The sequence below is a fragment of the Orycteropus afer genome, unplaced genomic scaffold (assembly GCF_000298275.1).
Source record: "Orycteropus afer afer isolate SDZICR_OR568_19922 unplaced genomic scaffold, OryAfe1.0 scaffold00037, whole genome shotgun sequence".
In the NCBI taxonomy this organism is placed as follows: domain Eukaryota; kingdom Metazoa; phylum Chordata; class Mammalia; order Tubulidentata; family Orycteropodidae; genus Orycteropus; species Orycteropus afer.
The window spans coordinates 13,025,895-13,045,485 of NW_006921624.1; the positions used below are offsets into that span (position 1 = coordinate 13,025,895).

Below are 19,591 nucleotides of genomic sequence, written 5' to 3' on the forward strand. Positions count from 1 at the left end.
GGCCTGTGTGGCCACCACATCCAGTCTCTAGTCCCTACATCCAGTCCCGTGGGTTTGGAATTCAGGGCCAGTGTACTCCCAGCTTCTGCAGCTGACTTTGGCGGGGAGATGTCAAGCACAAATCTAAGACTGGGCCCAGAGTGCATACTCCACTTGCTAGCTGTGTGCCTCTGGGCAAGTGCCTTTAGTCTCTGAGCCTCCAGCTCTTTTAACTGTAAAATGAGGATAATATGGGCACATAGCCAACAGATAATCTATAAAAAGTGCTTGGCACATAATTAACGGTCAAAAGACGTCAGCTATTGTTTCTGTTAGGAGAGCTCCTGGAACCTTCCTTACTTAAAATTTTAAGCCATCCCTGTTCCTGTCTGTTTTGGGGGAAGAGCAAAAGATGCGCCCTCCCAGAACACTCTCATTGACCCAATTCTCACATGTGACCCAGAATTGAAGGGAAATATAGGGGACCAAGGCTAAGCATCAGGGCAGTGGGGATTCAGCAGAAGAATTCTTGCTTTCCACGTGGGAGATCCAGGTTCAATTCCCGGACAACGCACTTCCTGTGCGGCTACCTCTCATGCGTCCGTGGAGGCATGGAGGACTGCGTGCTGCTATGATGCTGAACGGGCTTCACGGGAGCTTCTCGACTAAGAGAGACTGGGAAGGAAGGTCTGTTTCCAAAAATCAGCCAATGAAAACCTTATGGTACACAACTGCCCACGGGGACGATGCACAACCGGGCAGGCTCTCATCCCACTGTGCCTGGGGTCACCATGAGCGGCAGTCCAACTCAGCAGCAGCTAACAACGAAGGCTGAGCTTCACTGTAGTATTGTTATCATTACTGAGTTCTTTCAACAGATGAGAAACCACAGGGAGGCTCAGAGAGGTAAAATGACTTGCCCAAGGACACACAGCGAACAGCAGGCTGAGTCTGGATTCAGCCAGGACCACCTCACTTTTTCCCTTACAAAGTGCAGCTTTCATAGTTCCAAACAACCTTGGTTAGGTGTGTCTGGAACTGGATGTGACCTTGGGTAAGTCTCGTCCCATGTAGTCATCTTTGAAATGAACAACACTGGCACCTTCCCACCACTGGCATTTCCTGAGTAGCAGGGCAGGAGGTGACTTCCTCCTCTTGGGTACCAGGTGGACAGGAAAGGTGACGTCATTTCCATCTCTCAGTGGAGAGGCCAGGCCAGAGGGGTGAAGGGCTTCTCCAGGATGCCTGGGGAGGGGGAGGCTCAGTGGGTATAGCTCCTTCATGGAGGCCACAGCAGGAGAGGCCTGGACACTCCCTCTTGGCACTCCTTTTGCCCCAGAAACGGGGGCGTCCAGGCTGCAGTCTGACCTCATCCACAACATCTGCATCAGACTCTGGTGCCAGCTGGGATCCACGGTATGGCCTGGTGACGGCAGCCCATGGCCTGACTCCTTGACATGGCAGTCCAGCCCCCATCGCAGCTGGCCAATCCTGACCATGCCACTAACCTGGGCTGGGCCTGCCCACCGCCCAGCTCCAGCCCCAGACCTGACCCTTCCCCACTCCTCCCTACTCAGTGCTCACTTTGTTGGCAGCTGAGCAAGGGCAAGCACCCCATGCCCCCTCCCTTGATGCGAGACCCTGCCTGTTTTTCTCAGTGGAAAAACGCTGCCATTCCTTTCCAGGGCCTGCAGCCTGAGCTGTGACTCTGGGATGATTCACGAGGCCGGGGTGGGATTTTCCACTCCACGCTGCAAACAACGGGGCCTCTGAGAGGGCCCAGAGCTGAGGGGGCGGGCTGTAATCCTGTCTAGAGGAGGGGGAGTAGGCCAGGGCTCATGGAAACAGCCAAGAAGCCCCTCTGGGCTTCCCCTAAGGATCCCAGCCTTGGACAGCCAGACCCGGGGGGAACCCCATCGCACAGAACAAGTCCGCCCTTGTGCCCAGCTGCAACAGCCTGTTGCCAAGCTTTGCACAGAGAAATAAGTCCCGGCTGGCATGTCCCCTGGCAGTGAGCAAGGGGAGATTTCACAGGCCTGGGATCTGGGAGACCAGAGGCCAGTCCTGGGTGTGCTGCTAACTGCTGTGGGACCCTGAGCAATGGCCTTTTGCTCTCTGGACCTTTGCTCCCTGCCTGTAGCCTGGGATCTCAAAGGGCCTCTCATTTCTGACCATCTGAATCTATGATTATTCCTAAAAATAGCCCATGGTGGGGGTGGAGGGGGCAAAGGACGGGAAGCTGAGCCTCTCCTAGTTTCTGTCCTAAGGAAGGACCTGCTGGGACAGCGCCTCTCTGGGTGTGGACTTCGCTCCGTGTGGCCTTGCATGAGTCACTGCATCACTCTGAACCTCTGGGTTCCTCAGCTTCTGCAGCTGTAAAATGGGCTTGTAACTAACACCCATCTTCTGAGCTAAGGTGTGTGTGCCTGTTATTCTCCTTCTGTTCCCCAAATCCATTCTCTGAGAATGCCTCTGAGACTGTGCCCTGGGACCCCTTGCCCTCTGGCTTCTGTCTGGGCGTGGCCCATGGCAGGCACCTGGCTACAGTCTGGAGGATAGAAAGGGAGAGAGGTACCGGTATTTCTCCCCTGGTCCCTCACTGCCACTTTGACAGCGGCTGTGCTCTTTTATGCCCGCAGTGCACCTCGGGAGACCCGCTCCTCCAGGGTTTTAACTCTCACTGGGTTCTAGTAACACCTCCCCCTCCTCTTGGGACTTCAGGTCTGAGTGTAATAACGGTTTCCTGCTGTTGCTAGATCCCCATGTGTTACTGGCTCTTGTTGGTAACTTTGATGCCGACCCTCAAAAAACCTGTTGCCGTCAAGTCATTTCCGACTTCAGGCGACCTCCTGTGTTGCACAGCAGAACTGCTGCATAGAGTTGTCTTGGCTGTAATCTTTATGAAGGCAGGTCACCAGGACTTCCTTCCACAGCACCACCAGGTGGGTCCGAACCGCCAACCTTGAGGTTAGTACCCAAGCACAAGCCATTTGTGACACCCAAGAGCCTCGATGCTGCCTGCACGTCTACAAACGTCCCTTCCTTAAACTCTCCTCCATTGCCATGTTCCCTGCCCAGAGCACTACTTAGCACAGGAGGTGCTGGCACACAGTAGGTGTTGGCACACAGTAGGTGTTCAAAAATGATCTGCTAAAGACAAATTCACCCGTGTAAGCGGTGAATTTATCAAAATCTAGTCCTAATTTGTAACTGCCAAAAGTATGTGGCCCTGAGGACACTAAGGAACACCTTTCTAGCTATATCCTGGGATAGGGCTGTTGGGGGGTAACAGGCAAATGAAAACACATCCCAGAGCCGAGAGAGAAACCACGGCTACAGAGGAGCAGAAGGGGAAAAGGCAGAGGAAGTTCTGCCTCACAGTCCCTCCTACACAGCTGACATTTGTGACAGTGCTCTGAGCTCCCAGGCTTCCTGCTGTCCTGGCTTCACCAACTAGTCCCAGGTCAGGTTGTGTTCAACCCCTCCTGGTTCTCTTAACCCAACACGGTTCCTGCCTCAATATCCACCAAGAGCGTGCAGTCACAGTCAGGAAGACCCACCAGGACCCAGGTTCAGTGCCTTACACCCCTCATCTCGCTGAATCCACCCAACAACCCTGTGGGAAGGTAGGTACCACATTGCCATTTTACAGGAACAGCCTCAAAGAGGTTAGGTGACTGGCCCAAGGTCCCACTGCACCGGGCCCTGAGAAAGCACTCAGTTAACATCAGTCGAATGAATGGATGGATGGATGGATAAGAGATTGTTCAGCCCCAGGTTGCTCCAACTCCCAAGGCTGTGTGCTTTTCCACTCTGTGGCCTCCTTATGCCACTGGCAGGAGAGTTCTGTGTAACCTCAAGGAGCCTGGCCCGGGAGTCAGGACAAGTTGGTTTTTGTAAGGATCAAATTCCTTCATTCATTTCCCAGATAGTCACAGCGCATCTGCTGTGGACCAGGCCCAGAGCTGGGTCTCCCTGAAGTGACTCTTACAGCAAGCGCAGGCAAATGCCAGCGGCCTGACCATGAATAAATAAGGCCTTGACTCGCCTCCTCCCAGGCGTGGGGCTTCCGTGCGGCTTCTGTGCAGTCTCTGTGAGCAGCAGCCTCCCCGCCCCAGCACACCCGGGGCCAAGCTCAGCTTTTCCATGTTCCCCACCCCCACCCCGTGCCTGGGGCTCCAACAGCCTTCTCATTCAGTGGCTACAAAGCTGGCTGGCCTTGGCCCGAAACTACGTCCCAGCTCTCCTGGCCCCTCAAGAACCACACATAGCAGGTACAGAGCAGATGGGCCACTCATCCCTCCTGGGCATAGAAAGATCCCCCATGGTCATTCCTAAGGAGGAAACTCTTCCAGTCCCCATTAACAGACCCAGAGACTGAGCCCCTTGGAGAGAAAAGGACTTCTCCAAGTCACTCAGCAAAACTAGACACCCAAGAGATGACCGAATTGTTTATTCTCTCCTGCACTTCCCATTTTTGTCCTCTGGACCTGGGAAATGGGAGTGATTGCTATCTTACAGTCTACAGAAACTGAGGATCAGAGGGAATCCGGGGCACAGAGCTCATAAGCGGTGGAGTCGGGATTTGAGCCAGGTCCACATGTCCCCAGGCCCTGTGCCCCAGACGGCACACCTTCTGCTCTACTGGCTTTAAATGCTGAACGAATGGGTGGCCCTGGACAAGAGAGGACAGAAAGTACGTGTGTTGCACTTCACTGCTGCTCAGAGATGCCACCTCAGTTATACTATTTCTGGTATCTGGAGGAAATACATGACGCGGTTGCCACACAGTGGATTGGACAAAGTTTCTAGAAGCTTCTTGGTTCCTATTGGTGTAAGGCTAGGATCCAAGCTGTGGAGAGGGTGGAGAGATGAGATGACGTAGGGCAAGAGGCCAGGATGCCACCCTGGCAGGTCAGGGGCTGGAGAAGCAGGAAGAGCCTGGAGACCCAGAGCTGCCCCCCAGCTGCTATATATGGACATGCTGGGTGGGTATTGTTAGGCACCTAATTATGTCTTTCCAACCTTGTTCTCATCTGTACAGTGGGATTTCACACACACCTTGCCCTCCTCAACCAGTTCTAGGGAAGTCCTAGAGAGACCTGCCACACATATGGAAGTTCATAAACTTGATGGGTTGTCAGAACAGAAGATTATTTAGACTCTGAGCCCCTCCTTTGAGGTCAGGGACAAGGCCTGGCTCATCTTTGTAACCTTCCCTGGCCCTCAGAGAGGGGGATGGATTGTACTAGTCTTGGGGTCCAGAGCTGGGGAACTAGTCACAGCTCTGCCATCTACATGCTGTGTGGCCTTGGGCAAGTCCTGGCCCTCTCTGGACACAGTCTCCAATCTCCCCACCTGCTCAATGAGGGGAGCTGAACGGAATGACCCCTGAGGACCAGTGGCATGGACAGAAAGAGTCTCCTGGTGACGGGGGAAATTCAAGGAGGTGATCTGGCAGAAGGTCTCCCTTTATCCTGACCCAGAGTATCAAGTCAGGGAGAAAGTATGAGGCTCAGGCACAGAAAGGCAGATTCTACACCCTAAAACACCACTCCTGTTCCCAGTGTGCTCGCCTGGACAGACTTCTCTCTTTCACACCACACTCAGCCTTGGAAGGCCAGCGCCTCCCCTCTGCCAGGTTGTGCCTTGGGGCTGGGGTCAAGACCCTGAACCTTAACCACCCTCTGTTGGGACAATTCACCCTTCTTCGACCTCACAGGCCAATGAGGCCAGTGTATGCACAGCTGGGGGAACTGAGCTGTCAGGGGCCAAAGTTGGGGGTGCTGAGCTGGGGCTGGGAGGCAGCCTGAGGGGTGAAAAGGTTTCCTGGTTCTCTGCTCAGAAAAGTGGCCATTCCCAGCTCTCTTCTCTGCCAATTTCAGAACACAGGACTCAAGTGAACATTGACATAATAGCAAAGCAATGCACACAATTTCCACAATTTCCATAAGTTGTACAATATGGTTACAATAAAAGTGGACTCTCATTCCCCTTGGAGACAGGCTGAGTAAATATTATTCCTAATGATTATTAAAACTAATTAAGTGCATTTGGAAGCCCTGGGAATTCCCAGCACCAGCCACTGTCTTCACTTTGCAGGGAGCCCTCACCCCCACTGAGGCTGGTGGCACACCTGGGCCCCCAGGAAGGAGAACAGAAGATGGTCGTGCAGTGGTCACCTCCAGGCAGGAGGAGAACAGAGTAGGGCCAGCTTTCTGGGAACTCCGTCCCACTATTCCCCACCCGGAGGAATTGGCCTCCAGCTGTGGAAAGGCCGTTGCCCCTGGAGACCGTCCCAGGCAGGCCAGCAGCATTGCCCCTGAGACCCTCTCCTGCACGTGGAATGTTCTTGCTTTCTGTCTTTCTTGACCACGTCAGCTTACTCTGACCTTCCTCTGTCCCAAACTCCTGGACCAGGGCGAAACATCAAATGTGTACAGGCACCAGGCAGGTAACATGAATGAGTGGGACAGATGGGTTGGAAAACACACAGGAGTGAGTCCAGAGCTAACAGAGTGTGTGTTTAAAGGGGCAGCTGGGTTTGGCCACAACCTGTGGTCACTGCATGGCCTCTTTAGAAGAAAAGCTGGTCTTGTGTAAGAAAGCGCTTACATTTTTTAAATGTTAGTAACTGATTAATTTTAAAAAAAGAAAAAAGAATGCTACGTGTGCCAAACCAAACATATCCAAGGCTACCCATGTGCAACCTTTGTCCAGAACTCCCAGACAAGCTGATGGGACAGAAGAGGCTCTGCTCCCCAAGGCTGAAGAGCTGGGCTTTGAAGGGTGCCGGGCTGCTCACTCACAGTGTGGCCAGGGCAAGTCAGGTAACCGCTTTCATTAAGCCACTTGACCTTGCAGTTACATTATCCCAAGGGTGCTCTTCACCCGGTGATAGCCACCAGACTTGCATCCACCCCAGAGGATCACAAATCAGGAGCAAAGTGTGCAATAGTGGAGAGAGTGGAGGCAGAGGAGTCAGGAAACCCAGGACCGAGCTCCGAGCTCCCTGCTCCCAGCCGCTCTCCCCTGCCCCCTCCAGGAGCACTCGGGAAGCCCACTCCAGTCACCTGCATAAGCTACAAGCAGCATGCAAACCCCACCCCGTCTTACCGGCAAACCACAGTCTCCCTTGGGCCCTGGTGACCCCATCAGCAGGGAGAAAGGCGTGGGCCCCATCAGGTGGAAGAACAAGTAGTCACGACTCGTGGGCCGAGGACTGGAAGATAGGAACCGTGCCGGGGCCAGTGCCGGGGCAAGGGTGGTCTGCTGACTGGGCCGTCTGGGGCCGGGCCGGGTGGTCGGATTTTTCAGCGGGGCATCCCTGGCTGCCTTCCCAGATCTGAGACGCACAGGCTCCCGGGGGCTGCTCTTAGGTCCAGCTTTCTTTGCAGCTTTGGATCCAGCGGGTTTCTTGCTTCTTGTGGGGGTTGGAGCTGCTGTGAGGGCAGGAAGTGCCATTCTGGGAGCTCTGGTGCCTGAGATTGGAAGCACCGCTGTGGCTGGTGGCCAAGGGGTCCTGGTAGAGCCAGGACTAGGGGCAGGAGACAGGGGCAAAACAGTGGGGTGGGGTCCTTTGTGTGTTCTGGTGCGGGCAGGGGCAGGCTTACTGGCTTGACTGCTCATCTTGGCCTTGGTCTGAGCAACTAGGGCAGAGAGTTTTTTGGAGGAGACAACAGCAGGAGAGAGGGGCCGGGAGCTGAGAGGCAGAGGTCTGGGCACTCCCGGGTTCCTCTGGGTCAGCCTCACTGTGGGACGGAAGACTTTGGCAGGAACTGGGCGGGAAGTAGGCGGCACTGGCTTCTGGGTGGATGGGGTTGATTTTGAGAAGGAAGGTGTTGGAGCTGCCTTCTGGGTGGGACGTGGACTTCTGACGGGGGCAACTGACAGAGAAGGAGTAGAAGGCTCAGTTGGGAGACTTTGGAGGATTTTGGAGTCTGTATTTTTCCATGATAGCTGGGCAGGTAGAGCTGTGGAGTGGGAAGTTCTGGTGGTGCCGGCCAGAGAAGCTGGGGGCACAGGAGGAAATGTTTGACTGGTCAATAGATTGGCAGATGGCACTGGGGTCCAGGCTGGGCCACCAGCTGCAACATGCTGGTGAGGGCCACTGGTGCTAGTCCTCAGGGCCTTGGTGGGCATGGCAGGAGCCACAGTCACCTTGGCCTCCTTGCTTGCTGGCTGTGACCCCAGAGCTGGGGCAGCAGAGGTAAGATTCTCTAGGCCCAGCAGTGGGAGGTCGGTCCGGAAGGGGAAGTGGGAGCCTGAGTCCCAGGGGAAGAGGGGTCCCAGCTGGGGCCGGTAAGCGTCAGCCTGCCCACACTGCTTTCTCAGATGTGTACAGTAATTGTGGGCAACCTGCGTCACAGGGTAAACACTGAACTGGCACAGGGCGCCTTCAAACTGGACCGCGTGTGGGCTCATCTTCCCAAAGAGAAAGGAGCCCGCAGGGTCCAGTGCCGGGTCTCTGTGGAAAGGCAGTGGGATAGGCACCCGGCGCTGCCCACAGTCCGTCACCAGGGTGACCGTGTGGTCACGGAGCTCGAGGGCCAGGTGGTGCCAGCGCCCATCATGCACGTCGAGGTCGAAGGCCACAGAGCGCCGGGGCCCCAGGTGGACGACCGTCTTGCCGGGAAGGAACTGCAGGCCCAGCTGCAGCTTGTGCTTCTGGCTGCGGACGGCGAAGAGGAAGGCATGGTTCACCCTATGGGAGCAGAGGCTCAGCACCAGTGCCAGCTCTGTGCCCAAGGCAGCAGGAATAACGGAGGCTGTAGGTGCCTGGAGCCGGGCCCGCTGCGTGAAGATGAACCCCGACTGGAACGGAATGACCCCCAAGGGAGCGGGGCTCCGCCCGCCTGCCACCTTCGCCCCGCCAAGGCCCAGCCGCCGGAGGACATCCACATCTGGAGAAGGAGAGAGGAGAAGGCAGAGGGCATGGTTAGGGCCTGTTCCAGGCCCAGACCCCCCCACCCAGATGTACAGTAAGGATAGCCCACCGACAGCTATCTGGTTACGTATTCATTCAACTATACATAATGCTGCACCATGGTGGTGGCTGAGAGTGCAGGGTTGGCGCCAGACGGCTTGGATGCCAGGGTCCCTCTCTGGTTGCATGATTTTGTATAACGTGATAAAAAAAAAAAAAAAAAAAAACGGACTCTGGAGCCAAACTTCCTCAGTTCAAATCCCAGCTCGCCACTTACTAACCCTCTGACTTTAATGCCTGTTTTATCATCTATTAAATGGAACAATAATAGTACCAACCTCAGAAGGCGGTGAAGATGAAATGAGTTAATACACTTTTTTACGAGTGTCTGGCACAAAATAAGTACTTTAAAATAAAAGCACCAGCTGTCTGTCACTTTGTCACACTGTGGTGGCTTGCATGCTGCCAGGATACTGGAAGCTATGCCACCGGCATTTCAAACCTCAGCAGGGTCACCCACGGTGGACAGGTTTCAGCGGAGCTTCCAGAGTAAGACACACTAGGAAGGCCTGGCAATCTACTTCCAAAAACACGTTGATGAAAAACCTACAGATAATAACAGAGTATTGTCCAACATATTGCTGAAAAATGGGCCCCCTGACTGGAAGGCGCTTCAACAGGCCACAACAGACTCGAGCATACCAGTGATCCTGAGGCTGGTGCGCGACTGGGCAACACTTCGTTCTGTTGTTCGAGGCATCGCCATGAGTCACGCTAACTCGATGGCACCTAACAATACCGAAAGGAATGACAACCACCAAGTGCTAGTGTTAGGAGTTTGAATCTCCTCAGCCTCGGATTGGTTTCCCTTCTCTCTTTCTCAAACACTGGCTCCTCCAGGAAGCTCCCATAAGTGAGGGACCCAGGTGACAGTTCTGGAAGTGTCACTGGAGCTTGGTTAGGATGCCCAGGTGCCTGACTGGTTTCACTCCCAGGAAGCCATGCAATCCGCTTGCCACCCGAGCTCTCTGTCAGGCAGGAGCAGGCTGGGGCAGCTGCTAGCTGCACAGCAGGAAAGTGACATTTCTCGGACTCCTCTCCCTGTGAGTCTTTGCAAGGGCAGGGGAAGCAGTCAAGCCATCCCCCTAACCTCTGTCCTCTGACATCTGACCGTCATCTGGCCAGGTCACATCCGCCCAGTCATTACATCACCGACACTTGTCAGAGCACAAAGGGGGCTTCCAAGGTGTTTATGGAACGGCTTTCTGACCTTGCCCCCACAGGGTCACTTGAGCCCCTTGAGTTCCCTGAGCTGCCACTGTCTGCAATAGCCAGCTCCTGAGCTCCATGCTCGTAGAGAGAGGCAGCTTCAGAACCAGCGTCTGGGTCAAGTTCTCAGGCTCCCTCCCCTGAATGCAGCACCTGAGCCCAGTGCTGAATGCCCCCTCCCTTATCACCTGGGGCAAGGTGTGCATCAGGGGAGAGGCACTTTGGGCTCAATGCAGCACCTGGTACTTAGTGGGCCCTCAGTCAACAACTGCAGAGGGATGGATAGATGGATGGATGGATGGACAGTTAGATGGGTTGGGGAGAACTGAGAACCTGGGTACCAGTTCCTCCTACAGCAAGCTCTAGAGTCAGCTTTAGAGCTCAACAGACCACCTGTGAGCCTCCAGACTCAGTATCTTCTGCTGTGAAATGGGGCTAAGCAGAGTGCTCACATCATAATTATTGGGAGGGCGAACCGTCATCTTCCTCATTATCTGCAGCCCAAGCCCTGCACCAAGTAACTGTGGGAGAGTTTCTTCCTGACCCCTGGGCCTCAGTCTGCAAGATAAAGGAGCTAAAGCAGACCGCGAGACGGCCACAAAGTGGTACAATGTTCCAAGAATTCTAAAGTTCCAGGTTGCAGTTTCAGGTGGGCTTGGAGTATGACACCTTTATTCTCCCCTCAGGATACAAGGACCTTTCATTCCCCTCAAAGTCCTCCTTCCCACCCTTTCTCCCTTCTCCTGTCAGTCTCCAGTTTTCAAGAATTTTCTTAGTAGTATTTCGTCTTCTATACTTTAATCACAGAACCTCTGTTATCATAAAATAGTATTCACTATCAACAACTTTAAAAGTGGAAGGAACCACTTGAATGGAGGAGGGATGAGGGCAGGAAGCCACCCCCTCCCCCATACACACCAGGCCTGCACATCCCGCCCCACACATTAGTTTATAGATGGCTTGCAGCTAGCTGCTTACCCAGGGAAATCTCAGCCGGCCAGGCCAGGCGTTAACAGTGAGGTTTCCCTTCATCATCCTATCCAGCCCCTCACCCCACTCCACAGACTGTCTGCAGCTAAGGAGCAAAACCCCGAATGCTGACATATGGAGAAGGCAGAGGTGGTGGCCAGTGCTGAGCTTCTGAGAACCTCTGACCACTTTGGCCCTACAGGGAATAGTCAAGGGCTATTCTTCCCCATGACTGCTAACCAGAAGGCTGGGGGTTCAAACCCACCAGCCACTCCTCGGAAGGAAGGTGAGGCAATCTACTTCCCTAGTGATACTGCCTTGGAAACCAAAGGAGGGGTCACTATGAGTCGGGTCCAACTCGACAGCACATAACAACAGCAACAACATTCTTCCTCAAGGTTTTAAGATTAAGAAAATATTTAACAATAATAATAAAAACCAGTATCAGAATCAACTCAATGGCAGGGGGTTGGACATTGAGTATCCACTGTGTCGAAACAGGTACCGTTTATTATCCTCATTTTAGAGATGAGGAAACTGAGGTTCAGAAAAGTTACAGATATAATAACTTGCCCAAGGTCACACAGCTCGTAAAAGGCATAGCTGGGACGTGAACCCAGCCAACTGGCTCCAGGGCCCTTGTTCTTAACTATTATGCTATACTGCTGGCTGTATCCTGAAGCCAGCTAGTTACAACGCAGGGCGGAGACACCTCCAGAACCTCCCCAGAGGCGAGGAGATAGAGGACAGGGGAGCGAATTCAGCCCCAATGCCAAGATGGAAGAACTCAGCCAGCTGGCCCCAGCAAGATCCCTTTATTACATAAACCTGGCTCCACACAGCTCCCGCCTCTCCCCAACCCCCCCGTGCCTGACTCAGGACTCTGGACAGCTGTTCACCTACTTTGTAGGGGAAACAGCAAGCTTGGAAAATATGACATTTGCACAAAACGTTGCCAGGCAGCAAGAGTCTTCCGGCACGGCCCTGCCCTCTCAGGGGCCCTGCCCTCTCAGGGGCCCAATCCCTGCCTATCAGCCAGGTCAGGCCACAGAGGCTCCAAGAGTGCCATGCAGCCTGCCCCTGTACATGGCCGGGCATGGGCAGCAAGGGGAAGGGTGGCTATTTTAAGAGGCATGTGGCTGCTTGGCAAACAAATGTGGCAGAGGAGGTTTTGATTTTTGTGGGCGGATATGTAGTCAGCCCATTGCTGCCCTGGCCCCCTGGACAGCTCCTCCAGGATGGGAGAAAGCAGGACGTCAGAGAGAGGAGGGTGGGTTCACAGGCTTGGTTACTACAGCTGTGGCCTCCGCAACCCCCTCAGCAGTCCTAGAGTCCCCATTTAATGGATGGGGACCACTGAGGCTTATCGAGCCAAAGTGACTTACTCGAATTCTGTCCCAGACAGAAGTTCAAGGATCTCCCTTCCACATTTCTGCACTGGGCCTTCCTACTGCTAAGAAAAGTTCAAATGCTAATCTGTCAAGTCCAAAGAGAATTTACCAGTAGAGTTTGCCCATTCTATTGAATAGAAAACTGAGGCATTCAATTCCACTTAGGGGCATGGATATCTCTGCTACCCCTGAGTTCTCAGACCCCTCTGTCCTCCCTTGCCTCCCCCCTGGACAAAGAGAAGAGAGTATTACCTTCAGGAGCTCCTTGGGTGGAGACCAGGTGACAGGCAAACGAGACTATGATCCAGGCGAAGAGATACCCCCTAGAGACCGGGAGACACACATATCAGCTTCCACCCCTTGGGCCCATATTCGGCCAGGAGTTGGAGGGTGGGAGCAGAAATGGCTGGTCCAGCCCCAGGCCCACCTCAGCTTCACCTTGGGAGGAGACGTACAGGGCTCTCAGATGCTAACGGAACAGCCCACATACCCAGGTCTCCAGGCTCAGCCTTTCAGGACAGGACCAGCTCACGCAGTACAAACACAACCTCGTTCCTCTCCAGCACTCACAACTCACTTTTACAGATCAGTAAGTCGCGTTCACAGAGCAGGAAGCAGTGGGGGGAGGAGACCCAGGGTCAGCTCAAAATCAGCTGACCCACTGGGCAGCAAGGGCAAGCCACTCTCCCTCTCTGGGCCCCAGGGTCCCCATCTGTACAATGGCCTTGTGATCTTGAGACCCTTCCAAGGCTCCAGACAACAGGCAGCAGAGCTAGGGCCAAAAGGTCAGTGGCAAGACCAGACCGGCCTGCTTGGATATTGATCAATATCCCAAAAGGGCAAGAGAGATGAGGACTCACATTGCAGACCCAAGGCAAAGAGGGGGAGAAGACCCCTTAACTGGGACCAAGACGGTGCTAGGGAAGCTACCCATCTGGCTTCTTCTGATGGAAAAGGAAAGGAAAGGAAACAGAGGCAATGGATGGGGAGTCAGGTGACACGGCTGCAAACCTGACCCTGCTATTTACCAGTTGTGTGGCCCTGGACAAGTCTCTCACCCTCACTGAGCCCGTCTCCTCCTCGGCAGCACAGGCTGATGCTTTCTGTCTTGCAGAACAGATCTGAGGATTAAATGAGCCCATGCGTGTCAAGGCTTGACCTGGCACCAGCCCCAGAAGTGCTGCGTAGACGGTCCCTGCTGGCCCTGCACTCTGGGGCCACAAAGGGTTAATGCTCTGCCCAGTGGCTCCTGCCAAGATGGGCAGGGGCAGTGATCCAATTTCACCTTCCAGTGGGAGCAGCCACCACGGACAGCCGAAGCCACCCAGGGCATCTGATCCCCAAGCGGGCAGGAGAGAGGGCGGCACGTGGCCAGAGTCGGCTGGGACACAGGCAGAGAGAACAGCATCAGACAGGCAGTAGGGGCTACTGCTGGCACAGACAGGCCCAGGCTCCTCTCCCAAGAGGGAAGCTAGGATGCTGGGAGGCAGGGTAAGGGGTGCTCCTGGGGAATCAGGTAATCCAGGAAATGCTAGAGGTGATGTCTTTCTGGGGTCCTGGATTCTTCCCAGGCTCACTGGGGGCCTTAAAGGACAAGCTCATATCCTCTATTGGCCTCTCCTACTTTCAAAGACAATAGCAATTGTGCTCAAGAATAATCCTGAGCTGGGCATCATGGAAGATACCAATGATTCCATAATCACAACCACCCCTGCTTCATGCTTGTTCAGGTGGGCAGAGACCCCAGAGGATTCTAGATGAATCTGGAGAAGTCTAAGCCAATTCTGGTATTTCCATTAGCCATGCCAGCAACTGGTTTCAGCATAGGTATGTGACCCACATCTGGCCAATGAGATGAAAGGGATCACCATCAAGGGCTCCTAGGAAAGGGTTTCAAAGGCACAGAGAGATTTCTCCCGGCCCCTGTATGCTGCTGAGTGAGGATGTGATACTTGAAGCTGCTGCAGCCATCTTGTGCACGTGACATGACGAGCCCCAGAACCACAGCAAACTTGCACAGGGTGACAGGATAGACTGGGTTTTTGACACTGTTGATATTCTGAATTAGCCAGCCCTGGTATGTTCTTCCTTGAGACCTCATGATATGAGGAATAATAATCCCCTTTTATTGCTTAAGCCACGTGGAGTTCAGTCTTCAGGGACCTGCAACATGAGGCAAACTCACTGAAATAGCACTCAGATGCTGGTGGTGGTCCCTCGAAAGCCTTCCCCAGTCCCTGGGTCTTTGGAGATACTGCTCCCATATCCAGACACTGCTCCTTGCCTCGTCAGTTCTCACACATCTGTTAGATCCTGGCTTGGATATCACCTCCCGCAGCCGACTGCACATACCCCATCACAGCAGGTGTGGCATGTGTGGTCACCATCTATTTTTCTTTCTAGACTGTGACTTTGAAGGACAGGGACCATGCCCATTTTGTCCACTCTTACATTCCCAGCCCCTGACAGGTTCAGTGTATTTTTGCTGAGTAGATGACTATTACCTGGTCTTACAAGACTCTGGACTTTAAAACGTGTCTCCATCAAGTCCTACTCTAGCAGGCCCTTCACACCCAACTTTTCCCAAGATAACTCCCTCCTCATCCTCTCCAATCTGCTGCCATCCTGTGTGAGTGCCGTTTTCACGGCCAGTCCCCCCTGCCTCTATGGAGTGCACCTCCAGCCCACCATCAGCAACAGCCAAAGGGCAGAGTACCTAGCTATCCTGGGGTTGCTAGAGAGAAGGGCAGAGGCTGCCCTCCTTGGCATGACCTGCCCACCTCTATATACCCGGGAGAGATGTAATAAGAAGCTTTGTTTAATTTGACAGACGGCAGAAATGGAGGCCCAGAGAGGGCACGTAATTCCTCAAGGTCAACCTGGTTCATAAAGTCTTCAGTACTATTTCCCACATCCACCATGTAGATAATCTAGGAAACTGTCGCCAGATGGGTTAGGGAAGAGCTGTCTCTTGCATCCCAGGCTTTGTGGTTCTCAGAGCACAAGTGCACACAAAGGTTCTGAGAAGTCCTGCAATAAAGAAATTGGCTGTACTTTCTGTCATTCAGGAGCTCTGGTGGTGTAGTGCCTAAGGCATTTGACTGCTAACCAGAAGGCTGGAGGTTCAAACCCACCAGTCGCTCCTTGGAAGGAAGACTGGGCAATCTACTTCCATAGTGATACCACCTCAGAAACCCAAGGAGTGGTCACTATGAGTCAGATCCAACTCGACGGCAGTACATTTTCTGTCATTCAGCATTCTCCAGACTTAGAGAGGAACAAGGAACTCACGTCTCAGAATGAGGGCTGAAACCCTCCTCAGAAGACACTGCCCTTACTTCCTGACCTTCCTGGAATCCTGCTTGTTTGTATTTCATGTCCTTTAGCCCCCTCTCACCCTGGCCTTTTCCAGGTACCAGCTTCTACCCCTCACATTCCTCATTGTATTATCCTGTCCATCCACCTTAGCATGTTTCTCAGGTCAAGAAAGAGAACCAGGTGACAAGGAGAAGGTTCAGGAACCACAAATGTCTTTCTCAGTCAATCTTTCTGGCTGATGTGGTTATTCCAAGGTGACTATTTCTTAGAGAACATCAAGGTAAATTAGAGGGAAATAATGTCATTCCTAAAGGTCAGAAGAAAGACTTCCAGGGGAGATGAGATCAGAATGTTCTCTTCGAAGAAGTCTTCTATTACCACAGTTTCTAACTTGAAATGTTCTGCCCTGAAAGCCTGTTACAAAAGTATGCATCCTCCATTCATTATTAACCCAGGACAAATGCAACTGGCCTTCTTGCCACTGTACTTTGTGTTCACTTGACCCATAAACTTCCAAATTATTGAGTACTTTAGAATGGGAGAAAGGAGCTCTGGTGGTGTAGTGCCGAAGGCATTTGACTGCTTACCAGAAGTTTGGTGGTTCAAACCACCAGCCTCTCTGCAGAAGGAAGACAGGGCAATCTACCACCTCAGAAACTGAATGGGAGTCGCTATGGGTTGGAATCGACTCGATGGCTTTGAGTTTTGGTTGGAACGGGAGAAGGTCCTTAGAGATCATCTAGGGCCCAAATTCTAGTCCCATCCCCCCATTGGAGAGATGGAAAACCAAGGCCCAGAGAGGGGAAGTAACTTGTCCAAAGCCACACAGCATGTCAGTGACATCCATCATTGCTACCCCTTAAAAGACAGTCCTGTTCATTTGACTGTTCTGTCTCCCATGGAGAGGAAATGGGAGGCTTTCGGGGACTTTCTACTTGCCAGCGACCAGAGTCCCAGCTTTCACCAACAGGAGCAGAGACGCAGCCCAGGGAGCCAAAGAGCCATCTAAGCTGCAGGCCTGGAAAGTCGGCCCCCGGCGGGAGGCCCCGCTGATCCCTCTGCCCCCGTTCCAATCCTGGTTAGGCTGCTGCTAGCAACGCTCAGTGCGGGCGCTGGCTCAGCGCTGTTCTTCCAGACTTCTGCTTTACCGCTGCCTTGTGGGCCCTGGCTCGGTGAGCCCAGGGCTCCAGCAGGTCGGGAAGACCAGAGTACAGGGGCCAGGGAGGGCAGGAGATAGCACAGCAGGGGCCGCAAGGAAGGGCGCCTGGCCTTGGGGACACAGCCTGGCCACACAGCCCTCCGAGGAGGGAACCCAGGTGTTCCCGTCCCCTGCAAAAGGCTTCTTGGCCAGTACACCAAATGTGGCTACTCCCAGACAACCAGGTTGCTAGAACCCACAGCTAGCTTGGATGGTTTTGCATCTGATCTTGTTACCTGCAACACCCTGGATCTCGCAGACCCCTACCACAGCTTGAATTTTGCTGAGAGCTCAGGGCTCCGACTGAGGGAGCAGAAACACACTAGAAAGGCAGCCCTGTGGACTAGGAGCTCGGCTGTGCTCTTGGGAAGACACAGAGTGGCAGGGTGAGGGTGATGGACCCGTCCCACCTGCCTCTGTGGACTGACAAGATGCCCACGTGCACAGATGGCGGTGCCCAGGAGCCTTTCTGGATACCTTACACCTCCTCCATGGGAACACATAAAGGTCATCGGGCTGGACAGGATGCAGCGCAGAATGTTCCCATTGACTCACGCACTCATTCAAGACAAACTGAAGAATAATAAAAATAACAGCTGTCATTTATTGAGTGCTTACTACACACCAGACGCTGTTCTAAGCCCTTTACAAGCACCATCCCACTCATCCTCACAAACGCCCTGCTAGCCCGGAAAGTAAGATGCCCAGTTTGCAGATGAGAAAACCAAGAAGCAGAGAGCTTGCCCAAGTTCACAGGGCAGAGCCAGGAATCAAAATCAAGTCTGTCTGATTCTGAGGTCTGTGTCCTTGCTGTCCTGAACCTGTGTCCCACTGATAGGTGTTTTCGCTTTGATCCCCTACCACCCACTGCTGTGGCACTTCCCTGTGCCAAGCTCTAGGCTGCAGGTATATCACGAGGGTCCCTGGACATAGAGATGGAGGAGTGAAGGTTGCAGCAAAGTAGTTGTCACATAAGAGAGGGTGTGCTCAGAGAGGGTCACAGAGGGTGGTCACAACACTTTGAGGGCAGGCCCCTTCCAGTGCACCACCAGGGGGACAGCAGGGCACGTGGAAGCAGGAGGAAGGAGGATGTTCTGAATACAGAGAGGAAAGGAAAGGAAGGAAGAGGCTAGGGATGTGCCCCCACAGACAGCTTCACGAAGCCCGGTCAGGGGGCGGTGCAGGGAGCAAAGCTGGAAGGCACACTGGGGCCAAAGCGCCCAGGATCAGGGCAGTGCAGTTGTAAGGAAGACAAGAGAAGGCAAAGGTGGGACCTCAAAGCAGCCTGGCTGCCCACTTGTCCAAAGTTTGTGCCTAGTATGGGGTGCTCTCCAGGCACCACTTTTTTGGTCAACCGCTGGCATCTGCCCTGGCACAGGGTCTCCTGGAGAAAATGAGTCAGCAGCATGCTCACTGGTGCCCTGTGTGTGTTGCGGTAGGGGGCGGGAATCTCAGTTGGCCAGCTTTTTCCAAGACATGGAGAAGAAGGGGGGAATCATCCCCCTGATTCCCACCCAGAGGGGGCAGGGCATAGTAGGGAGGGCGGGGCTACAGCCCGGAGTAGCCTCTTGGGAGTGTCCTCCGGGTCCTGGTGGGAAAGGAGCTGGTCCTGTGCTGCTAGGGGCACCGTGCTGTAGCCACGGGGCACAGGGCCCCAGGGGCTGCTCCAGCCTCTCCCATCTCCACACGCCCACACTCGGTGACTCGCTCTTGTACTTGCTCTGTGTCTCTTACAACTCCTACTCCACAGGCTGGGAATCGGAACTTGCGGCACAGCCCCTCTTTGCAGAGTCCCCGCGCTCCCCACCTGGGGCACCACATCTCCACAGGGGAGGCTGAGCTTGGTGACCTCCCGGGACCCTTTCTGCTCTGATGTGCTAGCTTTCTCTGTCTCTCTCTCTCTGTGTGTGTCTCATGGGAAAGAGAGAGGCACTGACACCCCCCAGAGAGTTAGGGTAACACTGAGACACACAGATCTAGACAGACTGACAACACACCAAGATTTCCAGAACCATGAGGCATGCAGAGACACACACACACAGAGAGACTGGAGCAGAACTCGAAAGCCAGAGACCTAGAAACCTGCGGAGAGCTTCACAGGAACAGAAAGAAACGGAGACGTCAGACTCAAGACCTGCAGACCCTGAAACGCCGGAACACACCGAGACATCGAGAAACCCAGACCCCTCCTTCCTCAGGCATCCAAAAAGTCCCCCTCAGGCCCCCGCCGCCGCTCCAGGCGCCACATCCACCCCCACCCACCGACCCCAGGGCTGGCCCAGCACCGACCCTCCCCAGCTCGGCCCTCGTCCCAGCGGGGCTGGGCAGCCCCGGCAGCGCTCGCCAACCTTCGGCGGAGCCGGAGGCGCAGTCCGCGTTAACCCTTGGCTGCCTGCTTCGCGAGGGCGCAGGAAGGGACAGGAAGCTGACGTTCCGCTGGAACCGTCCAGCGCAGCAGGGAACCCCCGGGCCTCCCAGAGGCTAGAGCAGCAGGAAGCTGGGCAGGGGGGTCCCCGAGCTCTTACTCACCGCCCGCGCGCC

General features: G+C 54.2%; 1 protein-coding gene across 1 annotated transcript in view; it reads right to left on the reverse strand.

The window, feature by feature from the left end:
* The window catches only part of COL27A1 (collagen type XXVII alpha 1 chain), a 160,553-nt gene that overhangs the window by 140,009 nt on the left and 953 nt on the right, over positions 1-19,591 (reverse strand). Inside the window, exons 2-3 of the mRNA XM_007936759.1 lie at positions 12,787-12,857; positions 7,096-8,882 (exon numbers count right to left, since the gene is read on the reverse strand). Coding sequence (XP_007934950.1) covers positions 7,096-8,882; positions 12,787-12,857 — 1,858 coding nt within the window. The remainder of the gene's footprint in view (positions 1-7,095; positions 8,883-12,786; positions 12,858-19,591) is intronic.